This window comes from Mirounga leonina, unplaced genomic scaffold (assembly GCF_011800145.1).
Source record: "Mirounga leonina isolate KUSES-001 unplaced genomic scaffold, KU_Mleo_1.0 Mir_53, whole genome shotgun sequence".
NCBI classification, from domain to species: domain Eukaryota; kingdom Metazoa; phylum Chordata; class Mammalia; order Carnivora; family Phocidae; genus Mirounga; species Mirounga leonina.
The window spans coordinates 84,281,529-84,309,049 of record NW_023270807.1 but is presented as its reverse complement, the minus strand read 5'-3'; the positions used below and the strand labels follow the sequence as shown (position 1 = coordinate 84,309,049).

General features: G+C 38.7%; 1 protein-coding gene across 1 annotated transcript in view; it reads right to left on the bottom strand.

Moving 5' to 3' along the window:
* The window catches only part of ENPP3 (ectonucleotide pyrophosphatase/phosphodiesterase 3), a 74,073-nt gene that overhangs the window by 44,998 nt on the left and 1,554 nt on the right, over window positions 1-27,521 (bottom strand). The window contains exons 2-8 of the mRNA XM_034991454.1: window positions 26,321-26,411; window positions 22,143-22,218; window positions 16,524-16,646; window positions 14,639-14,764; window positions 11,227-11,287; window positions 6,973-7,070; window positions 362-441 (exon numbers count right to left, since the gene is read on the bottom strand). Of these exons, the coding sequence (XP_034847345.1) occupies window positions 362-441; window positions 6,973-7,070; window positions 11,227-11,287; window positions 14,639-14,764; window positions 16,524-16,646; window positions 22,143-22,218; window positions 26,321-26,411 (655 nt within the window). The remainder of the gene's footprint in view (window positions 1-361; window positions 442-6,972; window positions 7,071-11,226; window positions 11,288-14,638; window positions 14,765-16,523; window positions 16,647-22,142; window positions 22,219-26,320; window positions 26,412-27,521) is intronic.

Here is a 27,521-nt window from a genome sequence, read left to right as displayed (position 1 = left end):
CATCAAAGTGGCTGTCCTCACACATAACCTACCATTCCCAGCAGGCCTTCAGATAAGTGGAGGCAAATCCAAAGATCAAAGGAGAATGGTACTTCTCACATCCAAGAAGCTATCCTGACCCATCACACAGGTGAATTTAGCCTATTGCTGGGACATTCATTCATACTTAACACCCCAGAGCACTGGATTGGCTCGCAACGAGATGCTACTTCCTAGCCTGAGTTAAGTAGCCATGAACTGTCACACATGTGCTTGTGAAATGTGTGGCATATGGGCTCAGCCACTTCCTGCCTCCGCGTGTCTGTGGTGACCGGTTGCCTGTCTATGGCCTGTCAGGCTTGCCCCTGGGCCAAGCACTTACCGTGACAATAGTGTAATGATTTGGGAAGGTTTTGGTTGGATAGACAGCTCTCATGTATTTTGAATGAATTCCACATGTTTCTGCAACAAAGCATAGTAAGAAATTAAGAGCCCCAGCACCCACAAAACCGCCCCTACTTCCAGTGGTGGTGGCAGGAGCTCCCCCCACCCCCGGACCCAGGCAGCCCACAGTCCCAAAGAGAGGACCTAGGCTGTTTGGTGGGGGGCAAAGGGGACCTTGGCCCCCATCAACAGTGGGGACCCCCCACCACCACCATACTGGAGTGACTCCAACTCGAAGGACCCCCACAGCTACCATGTGGGTTGAAGGAAGGGATCCATCATATTATTCAGAGGCACCACCTCCCTCCCCTAAATCAGGCTGAGAAGGAACCAGCCAGGTCTTACCTCCTCCTGGTTGTTTTTCTTTCCCACCCCAGGTTATTTTTTGTCTCCTCTCTAGCCCCTACCTCTGAAGCCATTTTATGAACCATCTTGTGCCACCCGAGCCTCCAGTAAAAACAAAAACAGGCTTTCCCCATGGAGGAAAAAATATTTTTTTCCTCATAAGTTTTTTTTATAAGTAAAAACTTAAACATAAAATTTTCCAGAGAAATAAAAAACTAACTGAAGAGTGGATTAAAGATGGAAAGAGGTTGAAATCTTTCTGATGCCTACAATTCCTCCTTCCCAAGGAATGTCAGTTGTTAGTAGAGAAGTGAACCAAATCAAGGAAAATCTACGTTTTTCTGTAAAGGCAAGATAATAAATATGTTCGGCTTTGTAAATGCATATAGTCTCTGTTATAATGACTCAACTCAGCTACTGAGGCCCAAAAGCATCCACAGATGCTATGTGAACAAATGAACATGGCAATAAAACTATATTTATGAACGTTGAAATTTGAATTTCATGTAATTTGTACATGTCACAAAATGTTCTCTTCTTTTTTCCCCCAATCATTTAGGAATGTAAAACAATTCTTAGCATTTAGCAGGCCACACAAAAACAGAGTGGGCCACATTTTGACCACAGGCCACAGCTTGCTGACCTCTCAGCTAAGCGCACCCTAAATTATACACTGCCACCAGCTTTGTTTTTGCTGCTCCCCTCTTTCTGATCCAGGTCATTAGGATGAGAATTTCTAGATCGCATTTGCATCTCAGCTAACAGTTCTTGTACGACAGTATCCAATAGAACAAAAGTCAATACAACTATCTAGGTAGCTGAAAAGGAATTTGACTTGTATCAGAGCATAGGCCCATGTCACATAGTAACATTTACCAAAGGAGCTAACTTTACTACTTATTATTTTCAGTACAGTTTCCATTGGATCACTGCAGTTTCCTGTGATCTGTTTTCCACAAAGCGTGGCGTCAATTTTGCTTTCAAATGTTCTGTTGTTTTCGGTCTGTGCAATGATCTTGCTGAAGGAGGTCAGAAACACTGCAGCATTGCTGCTCCCTCCCCAGCAGTGATAGGCAAGAAATTTCCCATGCCCAAATCCAAAATTTGCAGCTGAAAATAATGAATGTTTGCTCAAATAGGCTTGGAGTTGGTCCAGTATGCAGCGTTTCCAATATGAAACCTTCATATTGGGATTACCTCCTTCAGAACCTTCTTGGGCTCCATATTAAGTTTACTAAATAGGACTCTGGTAGGAATGCAAGGGTAGGTGGAAGGTGAAGAAAAAGGGAGTTCAAAAAAAACCCAACCAAACAAACAAAAACTACATTTGTGGCAAGCATCCCAAGTGGTTCTGATGTACCTAAGTTTGAGGCCTGCCCTGCGATTTGATTCCTAAGTATAATTAAAGATTAAAATAACCTTTTTTTCTTTCTTTAGTTAATACTACCAATAAATAAATCCCATCCTCAATCGGAGAAAGATACATTTATTATTGTTAAGAAGTCATATGATAAGAAAATAAAATGAGATCCAATTCATTATACAATGAAAAGAATTTAAGTAAGGGAAAAACATACAAAGTAAATAGAAATATAAAGTCAGTCTCTGTTTTTATTTCTTTCATACATGTAATTAATGTAATTAAATTAATGTAATGTAATGTAATTAAATTCTTAAATGCCTAAGGCATTGAGTATAAAATAAAATATAAACTAAGCTACTGGTAATGGAAGAACATGACACTTCCTTATTGAAAATGTTCCAAACAGGACACACGTGCTGACTATCCATGACTCAGGCTACCATTTGGATCACTGGCCTTTGAACTAGAGCTGTTAGAGAACAGCTCACAGAAAGCAAAATCTTCTACCATTGTTTCTTCCAGAACTTAATAATCCAAATTAAAACTAAAAAGTATAATTCTGGAAAGACACACACTAAATCAGTAAGAGTAGTTGCTTCTGCAGAGATAAGCTTAGAAAGATCCGGAAAGAGTTTTATTGTTGGTTGGTTGTTGTTATTCTATTATATACATATTTTCCTTACTATTTACATTTTAATATTGTTTTTAAAAGTTTATCATTTATGTAATTTACTCCTTAAAAAAACCAACCAAAAAAATCTGAAAATACAAATGGAATAAACACATACCCCAAGTAACTATAAACTTTAAGAAAGAGCAGAAAACTAAATGGATGAGCAGGTGCAACAGCCGACAGATGCAGCAAAAGCAGCGCTAGGATGGAAGTGTATACAACAAACACCCACATTAAAAAAGGACTTTCAAATAAACAACCTGACTTTGCACCTCAAGGAACTAGGAAAAGAACAAATGAAACCCAAAGTTAGCAGAAGGAAGGAAACCATAAAGATTACAGCAAACATAAAATAAAGAATAGAAAAATAATTTTAAAAATTACGAAAATTAAACTTGGTTTTTTGAAAAGATAAAATTAACAAATCTTTAGTTCGACTACACCTTTCAACAGAGAAAAGCCTAGGATTAGAAGGCTTCACTGCGGACTTCTATCAAACATTTAAAGAAGAATTAATGCCAATCATTCTTAAACTCATCCAAAACATTGAAAACACTTCCAAACTCATTTTACGAAGACAGCATTACCCTGATTCAAAGCCAGACAAAGACACCACAAGAAAAGGAAACTACAGGACAATATCCCTGATGAGCATAGATGCAAAAATCTTAATGTTATAAACCACATTAATATAATACAGCATAAAAATCACATGATCATATCTCAACAGATGCAGAAAAGCATTTAATAAGATTCAATACCCTTTCATGATAAAAATTCTTAACGAACTAGAAAGGGAGGGATATTTCTCAACATAATAAAGGCCATATATGGAAAGCCCACAGCTAACATCATACTCCACAATGAAAAAACCGAGTTTTTCCAGTAGGATGCTGGACCCTTTCATATACCATAAACAATAACTAACTCAAAATGAACTAAAGACTCAAATATAAGGCCTGAAACCGTAAAAGTCTTAGAAGAAAAGAGGAGGAAAGATTTATGACATTGGTTTTAGTAATGATGTCATGAATATGATACCAAAATCACAAGCAACAGAAGCAAAAATAGACTAGTGGAACTATATCAAACTAAAAAGCTTCTGTGCACAAAGGAAACCATCAACAGAAACAACATACGGAATGGAAGAAAATATTTACAAACCATATATCTAACAAGGAATTGATTTCTAAAATACATAATGAACTCTTACAACTCTAGAAAAAAACTAATAACCCACTTAAAAATGCATTAAGGATTTGAATAGACATTTCTCTGAAGAAGACCTACAAATGACCAATAGGTATAAGAAAAGATGATCAATGTCACTAAACATCAGGAAAATGCAAATCAAAACCACAATGAGTTATCACTTCTCACCTGTTAGGATGGCTCTTATCAGAAACACAAAAGACAAGTGTTCACAAGGGCATGGAGAAATTGCAACATTTGTATACTGATGGTGAGATTACAAAATAGTATAGCCACTGTAGAAAACAGTGTGGAGGGTCCTCAAATAATTAAAAATACAACTACCCTATGATCCAGGAATCCTACTTCCAGATGTTTATCCAAAAGAATTGAAATCAAGATCTTGAAGAGATATTAACACTCCCATGTTCAATGTATCACTATTCCCAATAGCCAAGATGTAGAAACAACCTAAATGTCCACTGACAGATAAATGTATTTTTTAAGTAATATATACACACAATGGAACTTGATTCAGCCTTAAAAAAGAAGGAAATTCTACAATATGCGACCATAGAGATGAACCTTGAGGACATTAAATGAAATAAGCCTGTCACAGAAAGACCAATACTGCAAGACTCCACTTATATGAGAGATCTAAAAGATTCAAACTCATAGAAGCAAAGAATAGAATGGTGGTTGCTAAGGTCTGTGGGGAGGAGAAAGTGGAGAGTTGCTTATCAGTGGGTTTAAAATTTCATTTACGTGAGATGAATAAATTCTAGAGATCTGCTGTACAACATCGGGCCTATAGAGAACAATATTGCATTACATACTTAAAAGTCTATCAAGTGGTTAGGTCTTATGTTAAGTGTTCTTACCACAATAAAATTAAAAAGAAGAAAGAGGAGGAGGAGGGGGCAGATGGAAATCTGTCCACATACACTATCTCGAAAGTGGTGTCAGACTTGGGTTCTGAATCTTAGCAAGAAGAAGGTGACCAAATGGCATCTGCTGTGGAGAATTTAAGAGTTCTGTTGTTCGTGAATGTAAACCTTGCTAACTCTCATCTTCAAAACTGCAAACATTGCCTGCCAGTTCTACTAGTCTTATTCTATCCCCACTTTCTCACCCAGTTTTCAAGGAAACCTGACTTGTAGTTCACGCCATACCACCTCTATCTTACCTGACAGTTCCCTGTTCTTGGGCCTGACACCTTTTTTTTCTGCTCCCACCCACACTCAGACAAGACAGTGATCTCACGCGCTCACTAGAGTTGAGTCTGAGTCCTTTTAACCATCACAGATACGACTCATGGTTCTGTGGTGTGAGTTCATGCTCAGTTTCCATGACCACTGTCGCTGTCAACCAACCCAGGGAGCCTGATGGGACACTGGAGATGGGGTTCTGTACTTCCTTAACGTGATGCCTGTTTTCACATAACCCACCTCAAGCCTACCATTCCCAGGAGGTCCTAATCCTAAGTCTTATTACATCTACTTTTAATCAGGCCTCCTGAAAGCTAACAGCCCATTTTGCCTTGTAGACCTAGTTAGTGATGTCTACACATTAAAGGATTAAAATCTTAGAAAGGGAACACTCTCCATGGCCCAATATTTCCACTGGTGTCATTCCCAACTCTGAGTGGGATGAGCAAATCAAATAATTCCACTTCAAAAGGGGTTCAGCTCAGCCTGGCTAGCTAAATTCCCTTTTGGATACAGAATTTGATATCCAGATTATCAAGGAAAATGTGAATAAAGAAATAGAAACTGTGGGAGGTGTTAATTAACTTTCCGGGCCAAAGTAACTCAGCACTTCAATGGCAAGTCCCGAATTCGGAGCCTGTTCTGTCATAACCCCCAAACTCTCGACGTTTTTGCTAAGGATCTGCCTCAGAGAGTGAGAGAAAAGCTGAAGTGACAAAGCACCTTGTGTTAGAGGGGAAGCAGTCCATCATGGGATTTTAGAGCCGGAATAAACAGTAGAAATCATTAGAGCTAATCTTCTCATTTTACAAGTAAGGAAATTGAGACCCAGACAAGGAAATGGATTTACTCAGGCCCAAACAGTTATTTTTTAATAATTTGGAGAAAAATAAAAACAAGACACCAGTAAAATTGTGATAAACTTTGAGGGCCTTGGAGGCAAACAAGGGTCTGGCAGAAGGGGGAAGAAAGAAAGAATTGTGGGGCAGTGAAGACTATAGACCCGGGACTTGACCCTCTGGCTCTAATCATGTTCTGATACTTCTTGGCTCTGTGTCCTTAGGTACTTAATTTCTCTTTATTAATAACTTTATAACATCATACGAGGGCCAAGTGTCCTAAATAGAAGTGTAACATCCTGATTAAGATGACAATAAAACCAATAATTATAATAATAACTTAAAATCATTCAGTGTGTACAGCATTTATGTTCTCGCAGTATTCCCATCAGGTAGGAAGTGACCATTTTACAACTCAAGAGAATGGGCACCAGTAGGTGAGGTAAGCTTGCCCACGGTCTCACAGCTAATAAGCAGTGGAACCAGTTTCCAGGCAGCTTACTTCCAGAACCAGACATAGACACTAGGGTTTTTGCCTTCTGGAGCATTGGTATGTGCTGGCTCAGTTCTGCCACTCAGGCTCCTTCAGGATCCTGTCCCTGCTGGTCACGTTCTTCTTGCTAAGATTCAGAACCCAAGTCTGACAAACACCACTTTCGAGATAGTGTATGTGGACAGATTTCCATAAGATGGAAATTATATTCAGATACAAACGAATCACAATAAACCAAAAGATGAACATGCTACAAAAAAAGGAGGAGCCAACAAGTATGAAAATAGGTCCCATGAGTGGTAAATTCCTCAGGATCTTCGGAGGACCTGGGAGAAAGCAAACGACTAATATGGAAGGTCAGGAAGGAAAGTACCCATCTACAGACTGGCTAACTAGTGTCCTCGTCCTTTGTGTGCCTACAGTTGTGGAAGACTTACTCAGTTTATTAATATTAGGTATGAGGGCGTCCCATGTTTGCAAATATTCAGCCCTAAATCCATCCATGGAAAACAAAATAACTGGTGGCAGTTCAAATCTGAAAATGGAAAACAAAATATTAGTCTACTATTTTGATTGTAAAAAAAAAATAAAGACACTTTTCTGTGCTACTTACAATTCTCTAAATTAGAAAATGCTTAGAAAGTACAGTATGTCCTGGGTCATTTTTTTCTTTCTCTTTTTAAAAATTGTTATCTCCTGGGGCATCTGAGTGGCTCAGTCAGTTAAGCAGCTGCCTTTGGCTCAGGTCGTGATCCCTGGAGTCTCAGGATAGAGCCCAGCATTGGGCTCCGTGCTCAGCGGAGAGTCTGCTTCTCTCTCTGACCCTCCCCCTTCTTGTGCTCTCACGCATGCTCTCTCTCTCAAATAAATAAATAAAATCTTTAAAAAATTTTAAAAAATAAAATAAATATTGTTATCTCCTTTAAGAATCAGTACTTCCAGTAAGGAACCCCTAATTAGCATGTTAGTAATGTTAGTAGGTCAGTAATCCCTTACCTTCAGTCTTTATTAGCTATTGAACTCTAAGCAGTTACTCAACCTCTCATAACTCAGCCCCAACCCACTCACCTAATACTTTGGAATCACCATAATAGAACATTAGTATCATTGCCTTACCTCAAATATATTTAGCACTTTACAGTGGTGAGTATACATGGCGCTAATTAATTGCAGTTTTTCAATAGAGGTCAGCAGCATGCAAGCAGAGCATTAACAAAACATCCCCAGAAATGGAGCTGTTAACCGCAGACCTTGCATGGACCTGACTTTGCTAAAGAGCCAAGAGCAACGATTCCTGAATACAAGGCTCAAACTCAAAAATCGTAAAAGTAACAATTCCTCTACCGCATTTTGGATATAATTATGATACAGAATTTAGGAACTCTATAGCTTATGAGGTTTTTTATTATTCTAAAGTTCTACCCTTTTGATTCTTTATTCTAATATCTCGCTATATTAATATTAACATCAAAAGCATTACAATTTTTTTTTTTTTAATATCAGTATTTAAGCTAAAGTAATGGAAGGTAACTCTTAGGGTATAGCCAGAGGCTGTCTTTTCTTCATTTAATTTTTTTTCACTTTTAAAATTTTATTTGTATATATTTTATATACACATGACCACACACACACATTTCACAGATGTATAATTTGATTAATGTTTCCTAACTTCCTAACAACTCCACTGTGAACTCGATCACCCAGATCAAGAAACAGAATACCAGCACCCTAGAATCCTCCCCTTGAGCTTCTTTCCACTCAATAGCCTCTGCAAACCACACCCCACCAAGGGTGAGCAGTACCTTGACCTAAAACAACAGATTGATTATGCCTGTATCTGTATTTATATTTACATGCAAAAGGAATCATACAGTATGTATTCCATTGTGCCTGGCCTCTTTTATGGAACATTATGTTTGAGATTAATCCATACTGTTACATGTAGTTGTAGATCATCCATTCTCATGGCTGTCCTGTATTCCAGTTAATGAATAAACCACAACTTAGTTATTCTACTGTTGCTGGGCATTTAGGTAATTGCCACTTTGGAGTTATTATGAACAACAGCTATAAACACCAACATTTGTTTTAAATTCCAAATACACTGCATGCAACTGAGTATGTGAAGCTCGGTGCTCAAGCAGCTTCACATCTAAATTTTTAAGCAGGGGGGATGGGGTGGCTGGGGGATGGGGTTGCTGGGTGATGGACATCGGGGAGAGTACGTGTTGTGGTGAGCAATGGGTGTTACATACCTATACCCCTGAAACAAATAATACATTACATGTTAATTAAAAAATTTTTTTAAATTAGAAAAATAAATTTTTAAGCAAAAACACACTTTTCCAAGAAATTTGATTGGAGTAGTCCTTAAAAATATCCACTATTATTATGGAGAAAATTCTGAATGCTAATACAAACTATTTTTTTTTAATTTATTTATTTTAGAGAGAGAGTGAGAGAGTGCACGTGAACAGGTGGAGGGGCAGAGGGAGAAGGAGAGAGAGGATCTCAGGCAGATTCCCTGCTACACATGGAGCCCAATGTGGTGCTCAACCCCACTACCCAAGAGATCATGACCTGAGCTGAAATCAAGAGTCTCATGCTTAAGCGACTGAGCCACCTGGGCACCCCCAATACAAACTATCAATAGGAAAAATAATTTCCGTGTTTTTCAAGGTGCTTGAGTAAAGCTGGAAAAATATCAGTCTGGCCATCTAATTACACATTTGTAAAAGAAACTGTGAGGAGAGTCTGGAGGACAGGTCTATATGGTTTCCCAGAATATACAGTTATTGTAGAGTAATTCATTTAACAAATATTTGAGTCAGACATTATTGCTAAATATTGAAAATAAAGGCATGAAGGAATTACAGCCCTAATCTAGGGAATGAAATTGAGAAGTAAATGGGGGTGGTTAAAGGTTAGAATTGATTACAGGATGCTATTCAACTACATAGGGGATGTCAGATTTGATCTCTGTAAGGTAAAAACAGACGTGTGAACTTGGCCCTAAAGAAAAAATAGAAATAATATGAAAAGAGAATGGGACCAATGTGTTAGAGAATGGGACCAATGTGTTAATCAGAAAAAAATATGCTGTGTAAAAGCCCATGTGAGAGATATGGTACATACATGCAATAACATTTATGAGTCTCAAAATCGTTGGATTAAGAACAACAACACAAGGGAACATATGGGATGATTCCATTTATATGAAATTCTAGAACAGGAATCTATGGTGATAGAAATCAGCACATGATGGAAATATTCTGTGTCTTGGAAATACTCTATCTCTGGGTTGCATGGGTTTCTGAATTTCCAAGTCTCATTATACTGTACACATAAATGTTAGCATTTCAATATATAGATTATACCTCAAAAAAATAAAATGGAAAATTGGGATTTTTTTTTACACACAATATATAGAAAACTCATCAAGAGGTTCAAGTGCTGCATTGCTGTTTGCATTGGAAATACTTATACTTCATAAATTCATTAGCATAAGGCCATTAAAACTTTTATATTTATAAATATGCCATCAGAATAACCTTGCAGCTTAAAAACAAGGTCAAACATCTATGGGATCAAGATGTTGACTTAATTCTCACATGAAATCTTTTTTTTTTCAAAGTTTTTTTGTTTTTGTTTTTTTGATGTAGTGATCCATGATTCATTGTATATAACACCCAGTGCTCCATGCAATACATGCCCTCCTTAATACCCCTCACCAGGCTAACCCCATCACATGAAATCTTCTGAACTTGGCATTATTATTATTATTATTACAACTACTACTATAATTTTATAGATGAAGCTCACAGAATTGACTACAGTTAAAGTCCCATAGGCAAAACCAGGACTCAAACTCAAGTATCCTTTTTATTCTAAATTTTTTGCTCACCCAAAAGCCACTGGACAGGGCAGCTGGATCTGAGGATTGGGGTAAACCAAAGCAGCATGGTACAAAAACAGACATTATCTACACACATTCTTTAAATAAAATAAGGCTATCTAAAAATGACTCCACCAATTCTTCCTACAGCCAGATACTCCATTTTTCTCCTACCTCACCAACTTCCTTCCACTGCTTGGGCCAAAAGAATGAAGTCGGTGAAGGGCAAAAGGGGTAACTGGAGGGGAAATCCACCCTGACTGGAAGGTGATGTGGGGCATGCTTCCAGGACTGGGAAAGGTCCAGTAGAAGCCATTATAAGTGTGTGGAGGAGAGGCATGGGAGGGGTGGGGTGAGGGGTTTTACCTCATGCTTTCCTCACCCATGTACACATGATAAAGTCCTTTTCATCCACTCTTCCTTGTGAGGCCTTCCGTGGGCAAACTTCCTTCCCTTTCCTCAGTTAAGTATAAATTCAAAGTTCCAGGATATTCATAGGAAAGAGTTCTGGCTGGAGTAATTCAGATCTAAATCCCAGTCCTGACCAGAGGAACTTGAGAATGCTAGTATTTAATACTTCAACCATTTCTTTAAGTCACTGTTACATGAATGTAAAAAATTAATTAAAAATGCTTTGTAAACAATGATGTGAGCAAAAAGTCTGAGTTTGAAGGCCACCAAGAATCCTAATCGTTGGTTAAGTGTATTGTTTTAAAATATAAAGTGGAGGAAATGCCACTTGGCTTCTCAGCTACAGTCCATGTTAAAGGAGGATAAAAACTCCCCGTATTCTCACCCTTCTGGACATTGAGACTGCTGGGCTGTGCCACAGTCTTCTTTCACCCAAGAGGTTTCTCCTGAAAAATAAGATCAAAATCTTTAGACAGCTGCACCACAGAAAAGAAAAGAAAAACAAATGTTCAATGAACATGATCTTTCCAAACTACTTTGTTCATGTTATTCCAATGACTAAATTCTTCCAGAACAGAATTAAGTGCTATTCCGCATGTTGAAAAGATCAGCGTTGCCCAGAGGTTTGGACAGACTGAATACCAAGAAGCTCATCTTTACCAAGAAAAACAAAGGGGATTCTTTTAGCTGGAAAGAGACAATTAGAAAAAAAAAAAAGAGTTTAATAAATATAGATATACCAACTAAAGAAAAGATAAAAGAAATCATTGTGCTGGGGGGTCAGAAGCAGTAAATGAGAATAATTGATTTCAACTGGGAAAAATTAAACATAGTAAGTTTGAGGATCTTAACTAAAAAAATTTTACTTCATGAATGTTTCTGTTTATAGAACATTCCAACTAACTAATGAAGTAGAAATGATAGAGTATAAATATCATCACTTGTATCCCTTGATAGATACAGGCAATGATCATCGATGGCTAACATTCCAGAAAAAGCAACAAGCAGACAAGATGTGCTTCTTGATGGAAGTAATACCACCATCTACAGAGTATACTTGCAAAATAAATAAATACTTTGCACCTGAATCTGAACAGTCCTCTAATTCTAACTACCAATTTTCAGGAAATACAGGAGATGACAAACTGCTTAAGATGCAATCTGCAAAACAAACTGGAAAAGTCTGCCGGACAAAGGCCTCATTTCTTCAACATGTAAATTGCAAAGGGAAAAAAAGAAAGAGAAGCTATTTTTAAAGGACTTGAAGTATTAGCCACTTGAAATGTATGGAATCTTTTTGGATCCTATTTCAAACAATCTTTTTTAAAAATGTTATGAGACAACAGAAAGATTAGAACACTGGATATTTGATGATATCAACAACAATTGATGTTTTTAGATATACTAATGGTATTGTAATTTTGTTAAATATTTACATTTTTAGATACACCCTAAAAATATTTACAGATGAATGATAGTAACTCTAGGATTTGCTTAGAAATCATCTAAAATCTGGGGAGAGAAGTTGGGGTGGATAAAGAGTATATTTTGTTAAGAAAAAACAATCCAAAACTTGAAAATAAGCAAAAGGAAGATTGATCACTAAATTTCATTTTAATGTCATTCTGGGGATTATCTAAAAAGCCCACCTATGAATTATCTAATTACTTAGAAGTATATACCTTTATCTGGCTTATTCCTTACCATTCATTTTATAACACAGTAACAGTAGCAGTTAATTGGTAGAAAAATAATAGCAACGTAAGTGATTCTTGTCTGATAGCAAAAAAATTGTCATGTAGAAATGCAAATCCTTTCTGTCCCACCAGAATTTACACTATTTATAACTTCATTCCAACATTCTTTCAGTTGTATGTATACTTAGTCTCTTTCATTTTCTTTGAGCCAGCTGGACAGTCCAGATGATTATCTCATGAATGAGCTATTTACTTTTTGACATGTTCACATTACATTTCTATGAGACTCATGTTTTTATCTTTTTGAAAATTATACTTTGTCAAGAGGAGACAAGACTGGCCATGAGTTGATAGCTGCTGAAGCTAAGTGCTGGACATATAGGGAAATCACCATACAATTCTCTCCTTTATATATGTTATAAATATATCATAAAGGTTTTAAAATTCTAAATTTAAAACGTAAAAGTGACTAGCTGGTTTCTTGCACAAAAATTATTCAAATGCCTTCAAACTATGGCCTGAAGATTTAATTTGAGCAAAAATCATGTAACATCTTTAAACAAAGTATTGAATCCTTAGAGAAAACATTTACATTTATTTTGAAAAATAAACTGAAATGATAAAATTAACTCCATCAAAGTACCCATTTAGCAGTGGTGGTAAATATCAACACTGCTTATAACAATTACTGTTGTTTCTTTTTTTTTTTTTTTAAGATTTTATTTATTTATTTGACAGAGAGAGACACAGAGAGAGAGGGAACACAAGCAGGGGGAGAGTGAGAGGGAGAAGCAGGCTTCCCACTGAGCAAAGAGCTTGACGCGGGTCTCGATCCCAGGACCCCGGGATCATGACCCAAGCCGAATGGCAGACGCCTAACGACTGAGCCACCCAGGCACCCCGCTTCTGTTATTGTGTGTGTTGGGAGGGGGCAGAAGCAGCCAATGAGAATAATTGATTTCAATTGGGAAAAATTAAACATAGTAAGTTTTAAGATCTTAATGACTGAGCCACCCAGGTACCACAACAATTACTGTTGTTTCTATTAAATTTCAGCAATGTTGTGCATTGAATTCAGTGGGAAATTTTACCATATGACCTGAGGATCAGTCTTGACATAAAAAGTTAAATTATATATTTGATGTAGAAGGTGGGAAAATAGAGGGGTCAGAGGCAGTGAACTTACAGAAATAAGCAAACAAGAAATTGCCTTCATGAATTTAACAGAATTTTTAATGATGCAATATTAAATGTCAAACAATAATTATTTGAAAAATAAGTTACCATTTCAGACATTTATTCTTCCTTTTTGATAGCTCTTTTTAGTTGATTTTCAATTATATTTTGTAATAAAAATTGATTTATCCATTAGTGTGAAATCTATTTTCTACTAAGAGATTATAGTTTTTAATGTTTCTACTATAACATTTTCCTTCTATTCAAAAAAATCAGAATTCAACCTAATCTCTTTTTTTGGTCTAGAAAAATTAAAAGTATAAGTTAGTTGCCTTTATTGGGTTTGGCATTATGAAAAAGGGGTTGATAACTTGAAGCAATTTTGTTGCTGTGTGTTTATGTGCATTTTTCATAAATTTCGTTACATGTTCAGAGGGATTGGTAATTTTTAAAAATAATCTGCAGTACATCACTTGCAGTTGGAACCAGGAGTTGAATAACCTGTGTCCTAATCTTGGCTCTGCAGTAACTCTCTGAAGGTCCTTAATCAGTAATTTGACCACTCAGGACACAGTTGTTTCAGCAGTAACGTTGGATTAACAGACTGATTGACGGGCCAGATAACCTCTTTCATCATGTTTTAACGTTAGGATCTGCCATCTGGTATCTCAAACCACAGATATTTCTAGCATAGTCATTGGATTGGAGAAGACCTTGCCTTATCAATGAATATGGAAATTTAATCTTTCCCTTCTTTTCTATAGTATCTATGCTATGAACTCCCTCTCTCTATAATGCACGAGCCACATTTCTTCCCACAGTAAACACATTGTCTCTGACTTGTTTTAATTTATGCAGCCTGGGTCAGCCAGCTCTGGGGTCACTGAACACAGAGAAGCGAATGGGTCAACTTCCTCTGCTTACCTTGGCAAACACTCTTGTAGTCAGCACAGCAGTCTTTCCTCTGCAGACAGTCATCCGAACAAGAGCAAAGGCTGAACTCTAGTCTGGTCTCCCCACAACGAAATCTATTGCATGTCCATATTCGAGCTGTAAAATCACACAATTCAGTTCCCAGCATTTAACGTATACCCAAGTATCCAACAGCAAATGTAAATTCCAGACGTTTATCCCTGTATTATTGTAAGGGCCAACTCTTGGCTTCTCTGCATTAATAAATGAAAATACGTCATACAAACAAGGCACAACCCATCACTTTTCTTCAGTTGGCATGAGTGGCAGAGAGAAATGCAGTTTTGTAAGTTGCAGCTCTGGTCTACCTGGCAGGTACACCTCTGACTTTGGAGAAACTCTGAACACTGACTCTATTCCCACCCAAAATTAGGAACTCCCAACGGAGATGAACCACTAGTGATGGTGGCCACCCAGGAGCACTTTCGTTTAAAGACGGGCAGGAAGGAAGAGGCCGTGAGAGCAGAATTAACAGGAACATGGTCAGGTCTGTAAGAATGCAGGCAGGCCAGGGCACCTCCCAGCTGAGGGTACGGAGTGCTAGGTGAGCCTCCGCTGAGCCTCTGCAGCTCTCCCAGGCTACGTGCTCAGTATGAGAGCAGTGTAAATAAACATGAGTGCTAAAACAGCACGAGGCTATCACATCACTGCTTCCTAGTGCCATCTGCTAGGAATCAGTGTCTAAAATCAACATCAGCTCTGTGCTTAGACAAATGTGTTCGACAGGTGACTGCTGCGTGCTTCTGTTGTGCATGGAGTTCTTCATTGTCCATTACTTATCACTTACTTAGGAAAGATTTGGGGAGATTAAGTAAAGGGAATGCAGATCTTATCTACACTAAGTTATCCCCTCCCCCTTGCCCTTTTCAGAAAATATAATGTAAGAAGCTCTACTATTCTAATCTTTACCCTTTGAACCACTAGCCACCCCCGTATCTACATGCCTTCACTGATGTCTTAAAAGATTAAACATTGAGAACTGTCTCTTCTACCCAGAGAACAGTGTTTCTCAAGTTGTGTTCTGTGGAGCACTGGCATCAGAATCACCAAGAATCACCAACTTTCTAAGTAAGTCTTATGCACCCTGAAATCTGAGAATGACTGCAAAGGAAACTGAACAAGATGATTAACTTGAGCAGTAGTGAAACTGCGTTGCGACGTTCGTATTCCCAGCAACATAGACAGCGTTTCATCTACTGGACACCATTATTCCTCAACCTCAATCAAATCAAGTGTGGACTCTGTGTTTAGTACTGCAAAAGGGGAAACGATAATCCTGTACACAAGGTGTTATGGGTTGAATAGTGTCCCCCTAAAATGTTGGAGTGTTAGCCCCCCAACGCCATGAATGTGACTTTGCTTAGAAAGAGATCTTTGTAGATACTCAAGTTCAAATGAGGTCATTAGAGTGGTCCCTATCCAGTGCAACAGATATTCTTATAAAAAGGGGAGATTTGGACATGTACATACACACACACACACACACAGGGAAGACTATGAAGGCACAAGAGAACTCTCCGTGAAGACAAAGGCAGAGTTTGGGGTTATGCTGCCAAAAGCCAACGACAGCCAACTTGTAACCCACCAGAAGCTAGGAGAAGGGCAAGGAATGGATCTCCCTCACAGACCTTAGAAAGAATCAACCCTGATGAAACCTGCATCTTGGATTTCTAGCTTCTAGAACTGAGGAAATGAATTTCTGTTGTTTAAGCCCCCCAGTTTCTGAGTTATGGCAGCCCTAGCAAACCAATAGACAAGGTGTATGGTGAGCATTTGGACATGCGTTAATGACAGCACAACCAACATGCTATAATGAACTTATCCTCAGAATCCATACTTGATTCCACACAAGTGTCTTCAAAATCCCAGCAGCAGTCGCCTCTGTGTTTGCATTCCGTATCACACCGACAACTCTCCAGTCCTCTGAATGAAGAATCAAAGCATTTCTTCCTGCAACTGCCTGTAGGAGTGGAGGGAATAAGGAAACCAGTGCTTAGAAGTTATCTGAGGGGGCTCCTGGGTGGCTCAGTCGTTAAGCGTCTGCCTTCGGCTCAGGTCATGATCCCAGGGTCCTGGGATCGAGTCCCACATCGGGCTCCCTGCTCGGCGGGAAGCCTGCTTCTCCCTCTCCCACTCCCCCTGCTTGTGTTCCTGCTCTCGCTATCTCTCTGTCAAATAAATAAATAAAATCTTTAAAAAAAAAAAAAAAAAAAGAAGTTATCTGAGGGCCAACTGGGTGGCTCAGTCAGTCCAACTCTTAATTTCGGCTCAGGTCATGATCTCAGGGTCATGAGATTGAGCCCATATCAGGCTCTGCGCTCAGCAGGGAGTCTGCTTGAGATTCTCTCCCTCTCCCTCTGCCCCTCCTTCCCATGCTCTCTCTCTTTCAAATAAATAAAATCTTAAAAAAAAAAAAGAAGTTATCTGATGTCTCTGAGTTAGATGGTAGAAGCACACAGAAGAGGTACCCAGCACAGACTAGGTCAGACAAACAGATATTTTTTTATTGTGCTCTATGAGTCATCAATGCACAATAATAAATAGTAAGTGATTTTTCCCCAGGACTCCAGAGAGGTCCCAGACTCAGAAACACCAGGCACCATTAGGTGAAGGTAGGAGGGACAGGCAGAGGCTAAATAAAGTGAAACTGGTTTAAAGTCTGAAGATGGAGCAGCAAGATCCACCTCACCTCCCACTCGATAGAGGCTCATAATCTGGAAGAATTTAGGAAAAGTAGCTTTCATCACAGAGGCAGACATAAAGGTTAGCTATGATGAGAAAAGATGAACAAGCCGTATTCATAAACTTGAACAAATGGTTACCAGACATTTGAGAATAGCAAGATAAAATTCTTGGTTTGTTTGGTGTTCCCCTAGACCCTCCATTGGGGTCTTCTTTTTATGGAAAAAGGAAGACCAAAACAAATAAGAAAAGAAAAGAGGAAAAGAAAAACTTGATTGAAAAGGAAACAATGAAAGAAACAGAAGAGTTAAACACAAACACACACATGCACAGCTAACAGTGAGAGCTTCAGAAAAGATGATATTGTATCCATGAAATAAGAAAGAAAGCTATAATTTCAAAAAGAGAAATAATGTTCAGGGTTCTCTTAGAAATAAAAACATGAAAGCAGTAATGAAAAATTCAGTAGAGGGGTGTGGTAGGCAGAATGATGGTTTCGGAGAAGATTTCACACCCTAATCCCCAAGATTGAACATGCTATGTTGTTTTACATGGCAAAGAGATATTGCAGATATAATCAAGGCTACTACGTAGTTAACCTTTTAAAAGGAAGGTAGTACCTAAAAGTGAAAAACAGAGAAAGTAGTCATGATATTATTAAAGAAGTCATATTATAAAATTTCCCAGAACTGAAAAGTATTAATTATTACATCAACATTTCCCAGGGCAAAACTCACATGAAGGGGTCAGCACAACAGGGACAAAGAGATCTTGAAAGTTCCCAGAGAAAGATCATGAGCAAGCTATCAAAGATTACAAGTCAGAATGGTATCAAATTTCTTAAAAGCAACACTGAAAGCCAGAAGAAAGGAAAGCAATGTCTTCATATTTCTAGAGGAAAATTATGTTCATCTCAGAATTCAATATCTAGCCAAACTGTCAAGTGTTAGGTTAGGATGATGAAAATATCTTTAGATAGATAAGAACTCAAGTTGTATCTTTTATGTATCCTATTTTAAGAAGCTACTAAAGGATGTTCTTTAGCAAAATGAGGAAGTGAAACAGAGATCCAAAAAATAATGAGATCCAACACAATGGAGGGTCTAGGGGAACACCAAACAAACCAAGAGAGAAACCAACACAGATTGGAGCAGCAGGGCAGAGAAATAAAAGTTAAAATAAAAGATACCACTCTATACCTAAGTTTACATTGCCAAAAATGAGAGAGCCAGATAATGCCAAGGGTTGGTGAGGGTGCATGGTAAAGACAGAGTAAGCTGTGGCAGCCATTCCAGAAAGCTATCTGGGGCTAATCACCCAAGTTAAAATACAGACCCTAAGACAAAGGAATCCTATTTCTGGGTAGATGATGAAGCAATATCACGCAGGTCCATAAGGGAACCTGCGGGATTTATGTAATGTAAAGGAACTAAAGTCAACCTGGGTATCCAGCACCAGGGGAGGGCATAGGTCAAATAGTATATTGCTATACATGCTAAAGAGTACTATGTAGCAAGCAGAGAGATGCCTAAGAATAGATGGATGAATAACAATTTAGGATTTTTTTTTTAGATATTTATTTATTTATTTATTTGACAGAGAGGGAACACGAGCAGGAGGAGTGGGAGAGGGAGAAGCAGGCTTCCCATGGAGCAGGGAGCCCAATGCGGGGCTCGATCCCAAAACCCTGGGATCATGACCTGAGCAGAAGGCAGACGCGTAACAATTGAGCCACCCAGGTGCCCCAATTTAGATGGCTCTTAAGAAACGTTCAGTGAAAAAGTAACCCAAAAAAGTTTATATACCATTTATATAAAAGGCCTTTACATTTTTATATTCACTCTCCTACCTTGAAACATTTTCTGCACATGGCTTCCGGGACACAACAATCACCTGGCTTTCCTCCCACATCCCTGGCCAATTCTTCCTAGACTTCATCCGTGGTTTTTTTCCCCCCTCATCTTCCCAATTTTTTAAGGTTAGTGTGTTCCAGTTACATTGCCTTAAATCCACATATGAAGCTGATAACTGCCACATTGCATGTCCATCTAGGACCTCCCTTCAAAAGCCAGCCTCATATATTCAACTACCTTCTGGCTTTTCCACTTGGACACCTAGTAGATATTTCAAACTTAACATGTCCAAAAACGAGTTCCTGATTATTCTCCCCAAACCAGCTTCTTCAACAGTGTTCCCCATCTCTATTGTGGAAATTCTGTATTTCCAGATGTTCATACCAAAAATTTTGAAGTCATTCGTGACTTCTCTCTTTCTCTATATCCACTTTGTGGATAAAATCTATCACATCCAAAGATATCCAGGATCCAAACACTTCTCACCAGTTACAATGTTACCACCCTAGTTCAAGACATAGAGCTTGTGTGGATTATTGCAATAATTTCCTAATTGATGTCTCCACATCTCCTGGTTTCACCCTGCCATTTATTCATAAGACAGCAGGCTAAGTGAGTGTGTGGAAAAGCAAACCATGCATGTATCTTCTCTGCTCAAAACTCCAATCACTTCCCATCACTCTCAGAATGAAAGCCCACGGCCAGATTTGACTTAACAATCTCACTGATGTGGCTTCTCTTCTGTCCTTTGGTTGATCTCATTTTATGACTACCCTCCCTCTTGTCCTCTTAGTTCCAACTCACCAACCTTGTTATTCTTTTTTTTTTTTTTTTCAAACTTGTTATTCTTTAAATGAAGTTGCCAAGCATGTTCCTGCCTTAGGCCTTTGCCCTTGCAGTCTCCTCTTGCCTGGAATGTTCTTCCCCCAAATATCCCTATTTCTCCCTCACTCTAGTTCTTTACAAAGACTTTTTTACAAAAGTCATTTCACATACATCTCCCATCCCACCCTAACTCCATATTTTATAATCCCCTTTTCAGTTTTACTTATCCCTTAGCACTTTCCTTATCATATTATATGTATTTGGCTTATTTATATTTTTAGTGTCTGTCTTCTATGCTAGACTATAAACTCCTGAAGGATGTGTCTATTTTCTTCACCACTGTATTCCCAGTAATTAGAATAATACCTAGCATACAGTCAGTGCCCAATTGTTGAAGAATAAGTAAAAAGTATGTGCGCATAAAAGAATAAATTTTTAAGAACCCATTAAAAACTCAAACCGGAAAAATTGCTTGAAAACTCACACTAGAAAAAAACGTACTGTGCCTATGAAAAGTGGGTTGATTGGAGTGGAGAATGGTGAAAATGGTCCAGGATTGGGGATTAGGACTCAGCTATGGAAGAATGAGGGGATGAATATTTTAAGGATGCTAGTAAATGAGGGGCTGGAGTTAAGTACCAATGCCCTGGGTGGGAAGGGGTGATGCCACATGAGGGCTGATAGACTGAGATAAAAGGACAAGAATAAGGAACAATGACACTGGGAAGCCAGCCAATAGGTGTACTAAAGTAAGGAAGGGAGAGAAAGAGCCAAAATAATCAGAGATTTTGTTCAGATATTAGTATATGCCTCTTGCAATTAATTTACATGATTTGAGGATGAGAGAACTAAGAAGTGGTGCATACCTGTGCAAACTAACATCAGAATAATACTACCAAAGTGGACCACCTACACCTGTTAGGTCTAGGACTGGTACTGTAGTTCAGAAACACAATAGCCAAGTGACCCCAAAAAAGACAGTAATTTTCCAGGTTAAGGTCCACCTTTCCAGTTCCACCATGTTCCCATGTTAGGCTAGGGGTACTGAGTGTCTGTTAATTCTTAAGTGAGAACATAACTGGAAAATTGTCTGTTAATCTCACCAAGAGTCTCCCTAACAAAGAAGCAGTAAGACCTTCCCCAAGGGAGTCAAACTAGAAGTTAATCAGCCAAATTAAAAAGGAGAATGAATTACCTAACATTTGACCTCATACGTCCCCTTCATAAAAGTACCAAAACAATACATAACAAGATTTAGAAAATGCTTTTCATATAGTCACTTGTAAGTAGTTTATGTACTGTTCATACCGATCTGATATGGCAAAAGAGACGTGTTTTGATATTTTGGTGATTCTATCTCCTATTTTTTCTTTGCTTCTTTTATTTTTTAGATTTGTTTTTATTTATTTATTTGATAGAAGGGGAGTGGGAGGGAGAACACAGAGGGAGAGGGAGAGGGAGAAGCAGACTCCCCACTGAGCAGGGAGCCCGACGTGGGCCTCGATCCCAGGACCCTGGGATCATGACCTGAGCCAAAGGCAGAGGCTTAACCAACTGAGCCACCCAGGTGCCCCTTTCTTTGCTTCTTATGAGGAAAAATAAATAAATAAATGTGAAGCTTTTACTCTGCACTACATTTAAGAATGTGGCATCGCCTAGCCAAGAAATAGTGAGATTTCAGGGAGAATGCAGTACTAACATGGCAGGAGGTCCTGGGAGGGAAGCAACCAAGACTTTTGAGACCAAGTTTATCGACAAGCAGATAGGAATGAGTAGAGTAGGTGCTGGGACAGGAGTCTTTAATCCAGTTATCAAAGTCCTCTATGAAGGTGAGGTCAAATAAGAACATAGAGGAATGATGTGAATCTCAAGGGAGCAGGGGGTGAGGGCAAAAGGGTAAAGTCCAGAAATGACAGTGGATAATGCTAACCACAGATGTGGGCTCCTAGTAAGTGCGGTGTGGGAGACGGAGAAGCCTAGGAGGAGAGTACTCCATGCAGGAGAGAGGGAGCTCCAGAGAAGAGACAAGTTTCAAGGGGTGAAGGTGAGGAGAAAGGAGAAATAAGGAACTGTTGAGAAAACACTGAGGGATATACCTTGCTGTTCTTGTCGCCTGAGTCCAAGCCCCAGCCCCAATCCAAGTGACACAATCACCAACAAAGCAAGAAGAACCTATTATGAAAAAAGGAAAAGTGACCTTTACAATTTTAAAAAAATGTAAAAAGGTACAAAGATACCTCCCTCCCTCTCTCAGTGAATATTAAAGGCGCAGAGCGCACCAGGTCCAACAATGAAAGAGGCATGTATTTTTTTTTAATGCCTGAAAATAAGAAAGCTTTGGGAAGAAATTTAGAATACTACTTATTGCACATCTTCAAATTCAAATACATTGGTCCTGGTTAGCTTAAGCCCAGATGGAGTTAAAGTATGAATGAAACCATGGGAGCCATTTACCTTTGCCCATTTCTCATTCTTAACTAGATTCCTGTTTGGAGATCATTTATCTAAAAGCATTCCTCAACTGTGAAATCTTTAACTACCTCACTCCTAGGGAGCAGAGGTCCCTCCCTTTCCCCGCCCAGCTCTGCCCTATGGAGGGGAATGAGGAATATCTAACACATGTAAAAATATAGTGTCCAAATAATTAACTGGCAAATGATCCACTTTGATCTACAGCTCAGACCGATGATGTGGAAGCTCTGTGACTTAAGACTGTGTGTGTCATTCATTATCACTCCTGCTGACCAGGCTCTTCAATATAGTGGACTTTATGTGATACCTGGAATTAAACTGTGATACAGTTAAATTATTCCTACTGACCTTTCTCCCCTCTCCAGTAGGTCCAATTATAAGTATGATGGATAACAGACATTGAATAATACGTAGCCATAAAATATGAATGCAACAAATAACAAATTGCTCAGGAATGTATTTTACAACACCAATAACCTTTGGCCTGACTTTAAAAAAAAAAATCACTTTTTTTTTTTTAAAGATTTTATTTATTTATTTGACAGAGAGAGACACAGTGAGAGAGGGAACACAAGCAGGAGGAGTGGGAGAGGGAGAAGCAGGCCTCCCGCTGAGCAGGGAGCCCGATGCGGGGCTCGATCCCAGGACCCTGGGATCATGACCTGAGCCGAAGGCAGACGCTTAACGACTGAGCCACCCAGGCGCCCCCCAAAAAATCACTTTTATAAAAAAAACCCACAACATCAAAATTGCTTAGGTAATAAAGATCTACATAGCCATCAATTGTCTTTGTTTTCACTCTGAAAATCAACTGGAAAATTAACCTATCTAACTTTTACCATAGAAGTGGATTAAACTATTGGGAAAATACGTTAAAATACTGTAAGAACAATTTTTTATGAAGTCTGAAAGTTAGCCCAAGTTTCATTGACCTTCCAGCAGGTATGCATTCAGTGGAGAGAATAGAAGGGGAAAAGTGAACATAAACAGTTATTCAGTAGCATCACTAAGCACTTAGTCCCTCGCTATGATGCTCAAAAGCCACAGGTGACCAAGATTAGGAGCACAAAGTGGAGAAACACGGGGAAATAGTCCGATGGTAAACCTCATGCATCATAGATTTACATATTAGCCTATTTTGGCTTTACATCTTATCTTTGGTCCTTTTGCCATTCAAATTTGATGGGAAAATAAACAGCATCTAGCTGTCCTTTGGATGCTCTCGAATTTTTCTCCTGCTAAATCTTAGTGTCAGTTTCTTCATGGCTGTACTTTTTCCATATATTTTTTACTTCTTCCCTACATTGTTCTGTAAATTCCTCAAGAAGAAGGTTCATTTTTAATCTCATATAATCATTTCCTCTAAACATGTAGTAATTCTGAATAAGCTTCTTTTTTTTCCTTTAAAGATATTATTTATTTATTTGTCAGAGAGAGAGCAAGAGCACAAGCAGGGGGAGCAGCAGAGGGAGAAGCAGGCTCCCCACTGAGCAAGGAGCCCAATGCAGGACTCAATCCCAGGACCCTGGGATCATGACCTGAGCTGAAGGCAGACACTTAACAGACTGAGCCACCCAGGTGTCCCCTGAATAAGCTTCTTGATATTGAGGTGCCTATGTATCTTAAACTATTTATGCTATCAACAAAGTGGAGAGGGGAGAGCTCTGGACTCCAAAAACCTCTGAGAATCCAATATTTGGCTTCAGATGGCTGAATAAAGAGTGCTAGAAACACAGTCGATACATGTAAAGTTTTTTACATGAAACTTTTTTTAAAATTTGGAAACAGGGTACTTTTGAAACTATGATTTTGAAAGATTGAGCTTCTATTATACATACTGGTAAATCATTAGAAGGATAAGGAAGGAAAATAAATGATGTACAAAATTTTGCTTCCAAGAGGTTTATAATTTCTTGAATTTATAAGATGGAATAAATATAATAAATGGCATAGAAGCTAACACTCCAAAGTTCCCAGAAGGATAATGAATAAATAGAATATCTTGACAGTTTACTTTGTTATAGTAAGCTCAATGCTTACACACATTGTTTCATTTACTTCTAGAAACAATGCTTGAGTGACAGAACGGTGGTGACATTAACCAAAGTAGGGAATTAAGGAGAAAATTGCAGCATGTTAGGTGTGAGAAATTAATCAGTTGGTTTTGCCTTGAGATACTGGATGAGGAGCCAGCAAGAAGGCATTTGAAATTGTGTGACAGAAACTCAGCAAGAAGTCGGACCTACTGGCTTGCTTGAATTTTTTTTTTTTTTAAGATTTTATTTATTTATTTGACAGAGAGACACAGTGAGAGAGGCAACACAAGCAGGGGGAGTGGGAGAGGGAGAAGCAGGCTTCCCGCGGAGCAGGGAGCCCAATGTGGGGCTGGATCCCAGGACCCTGGGATCATGACCTGAGCTGAAGGCAGGCGCTTAACGACTGAGCCACCCAGGCGCCCCTTGCTTGGTTGAGAATGTGACTTTTATTTTATTTTTTTTTAAGACTTTATTTATTTATTTGAGAGAGAGAATGAGAGAGAGAGAGCACATGAGAGGGGGGAGGGTCAGAAGGAGAAGCAGACTCCCTGCTGAGCAGGGAGTCCAATGTGGGACTCGATCCTGGGACTCCAGGATCATGACCTGAGCCGAAGGCAGTTGCTTAACCAACTGAGCCACCCAGGCGCCCGAGAATGTGACTTTTAAAATCATGAAAAGATGAGATCGCCTACAGAAAAGATCTTTAAAAACAGGGTTCGGTGGAACACTATGTGCAATGTGCAATGAGAAGAAAGATAAATCAGCCAAGGATGCAGATAAAGAGAAATGTCATAAAAATGGGGGCTATCAATGCCATTATGGAAGCAATAGGAGAGAATAATTCAAGATGAGAAAATAATAATAATAACAATATGCGGTAGTATTATTGTTATGGAGATGCAGCAGGACAAGGACAGAGAAGGACTGACTTTCAGGGAGATGACTTCAGGACAGTAAAAACAAGCAGAACAGAGAATGGTTGGATGGTGAGAAAACCAAGGTAGTGGATGGACCTCTCTTTTCCCCAAAAGTTTGAAAATCAAGGAAAGTTTTTTTTTTTTCTTCCCTTTTTATTCTTTTCAACAGGGCAGATCTTATCATGTAAAAAAAGCAAAGAGGAACTAGACAAAGAGACCATTGTTAGGAGTAAAGTGAACTAAGAAAAAAGCAATAGTCCAACAAAGAATATAAGATACGGTGATTTAAATTGCTCACTCTCTGGTCTTAAAGATATTCACACAGTATAAAATGGTGACTTGGGGGGCACCTGGGTGGCTCAGTTGGTTAAGCGACTGCCTTCGGCTCAGGTCATGATCCTGGAGTCCCGGGATCGAGTCCCGCATCGGGCTCCCTGCTCGGCAGGGAGTCTGCTTCTCCCTCTGACCCTCCCCTCTCTCATGCTCTCTGTCTCTCATTCTCTGTCTCAAATAAATAAATAAAATCTTTAAAAAAAAATAAAATAAAAATAAAATAAAATAAAATGGTGACTTGGGGGGTGATTATAATCATGCTAGAATCAATGCTGCAAAGTGTTCCACCACAGATCCCCACTTTTTAGGTTGATCAAATATTAATTTGTAGTTACATTTCTTAGGCAAAATATGATTAAAAAACATTAACTTGGCATCGCAGTTGTCAGAAGGGATAAAACTGAATACAACCATTTAAAAACTTTACACTTAAATAACAACACAAATATACATGGGGATTTATACGCTTAACATTGTCATAAAGCTACAAAGACTAAAATTAAAAATTGTACTTACAATACAAATTATTTTATATTTCTTAACACTGTTCCTCTTAGCAGGTTCTTCCATTGATAAAGCCAGCATAGACTCCTTTAGCTGTATAAACCTGTTTTACTGGAACACAGTAGTACTCCTTCCTTTTTCGAGTCCAGCAGAGAAACTGAATGAGTTACATGGCTGTGACTAACTTTTAAGTGTTTGGGAAGATTATAGCTCTTTAGTGATTGGACAATCAAAAGAGAGGAAGAAATGTTGTAATAAAAATAGTGTCGAGAGATGAAAGTCCTTTTCTGGGACATTGTAGACAAATAGTAAATACTAATCAAAACCTATGTGACAAGAATAACACAATAATCAAATTTTAATACAATCTATTTGTTTTCTTCAAAAATAACCCAAAACAAAAAGCCTTGTTAGGGAAATTCCAGGACATTTCTACATTTGTATAAACTTCATAGCACAGCTGAAAACCAACATATTAAAAATGTGCATGAGGGATGCCTGGGTGGCTCAGTCGGTTAAGCGTTGCCTTCAGCTCAGGTCATGATTCCAGGGCCCTGGGATGGAGCGCCTGCATGGGGCTCCCTGTTCAGTGGGGAGCCTGCTTCTGCCTCTCCCTCTGCCCCATCCCCCAGCTCGTGCTCTCTCTTGCTTTGCTTTCTATCTCTCTCTCAAATAAGTAAATAAAATCTTTAAAAAAAATATTTGGATACCTTTGGCACACAGTTCTCTGCACTAAATAAATTTAAAAACACCCAGAGTAGTTTTTTTTTTTTTAAGATTTTTTTTATTTATTTGAGAGAGAGAATGAGATAGAGAGAGCATGAGAGGGAGGAGGGTCAGAGGGAGAAGCAGACTCCCCGCTGAGCAGGGAGCCCGATGTGGGACTCGATCCCGGGACTCCAGGATCATGACCTGAGCCGAAGGCAGTCGCTTAACCAACTGAGCCACCCAGGCGCCCACCCAGAGTAGTTTTTTAATTTTAATTTTAATTTTTGAAATTCTGAAGCCCAGGCTCCACTTCAACTGAATTAGAATCTTCTGGATTTGGGGTTAAATTTTCCCTCCAAGCCATTTTATATGTAGCCAAAGTCAGTGTAAACACCTTGCTTTGAGTAGTGCATGCACTTTTGAATTCTCTTCTGCAAACATTTACTCTGGATTCTACTTAAACTTGCCAATTTTACAGATAAGACTAGAGGACCTCTAGAGCTTG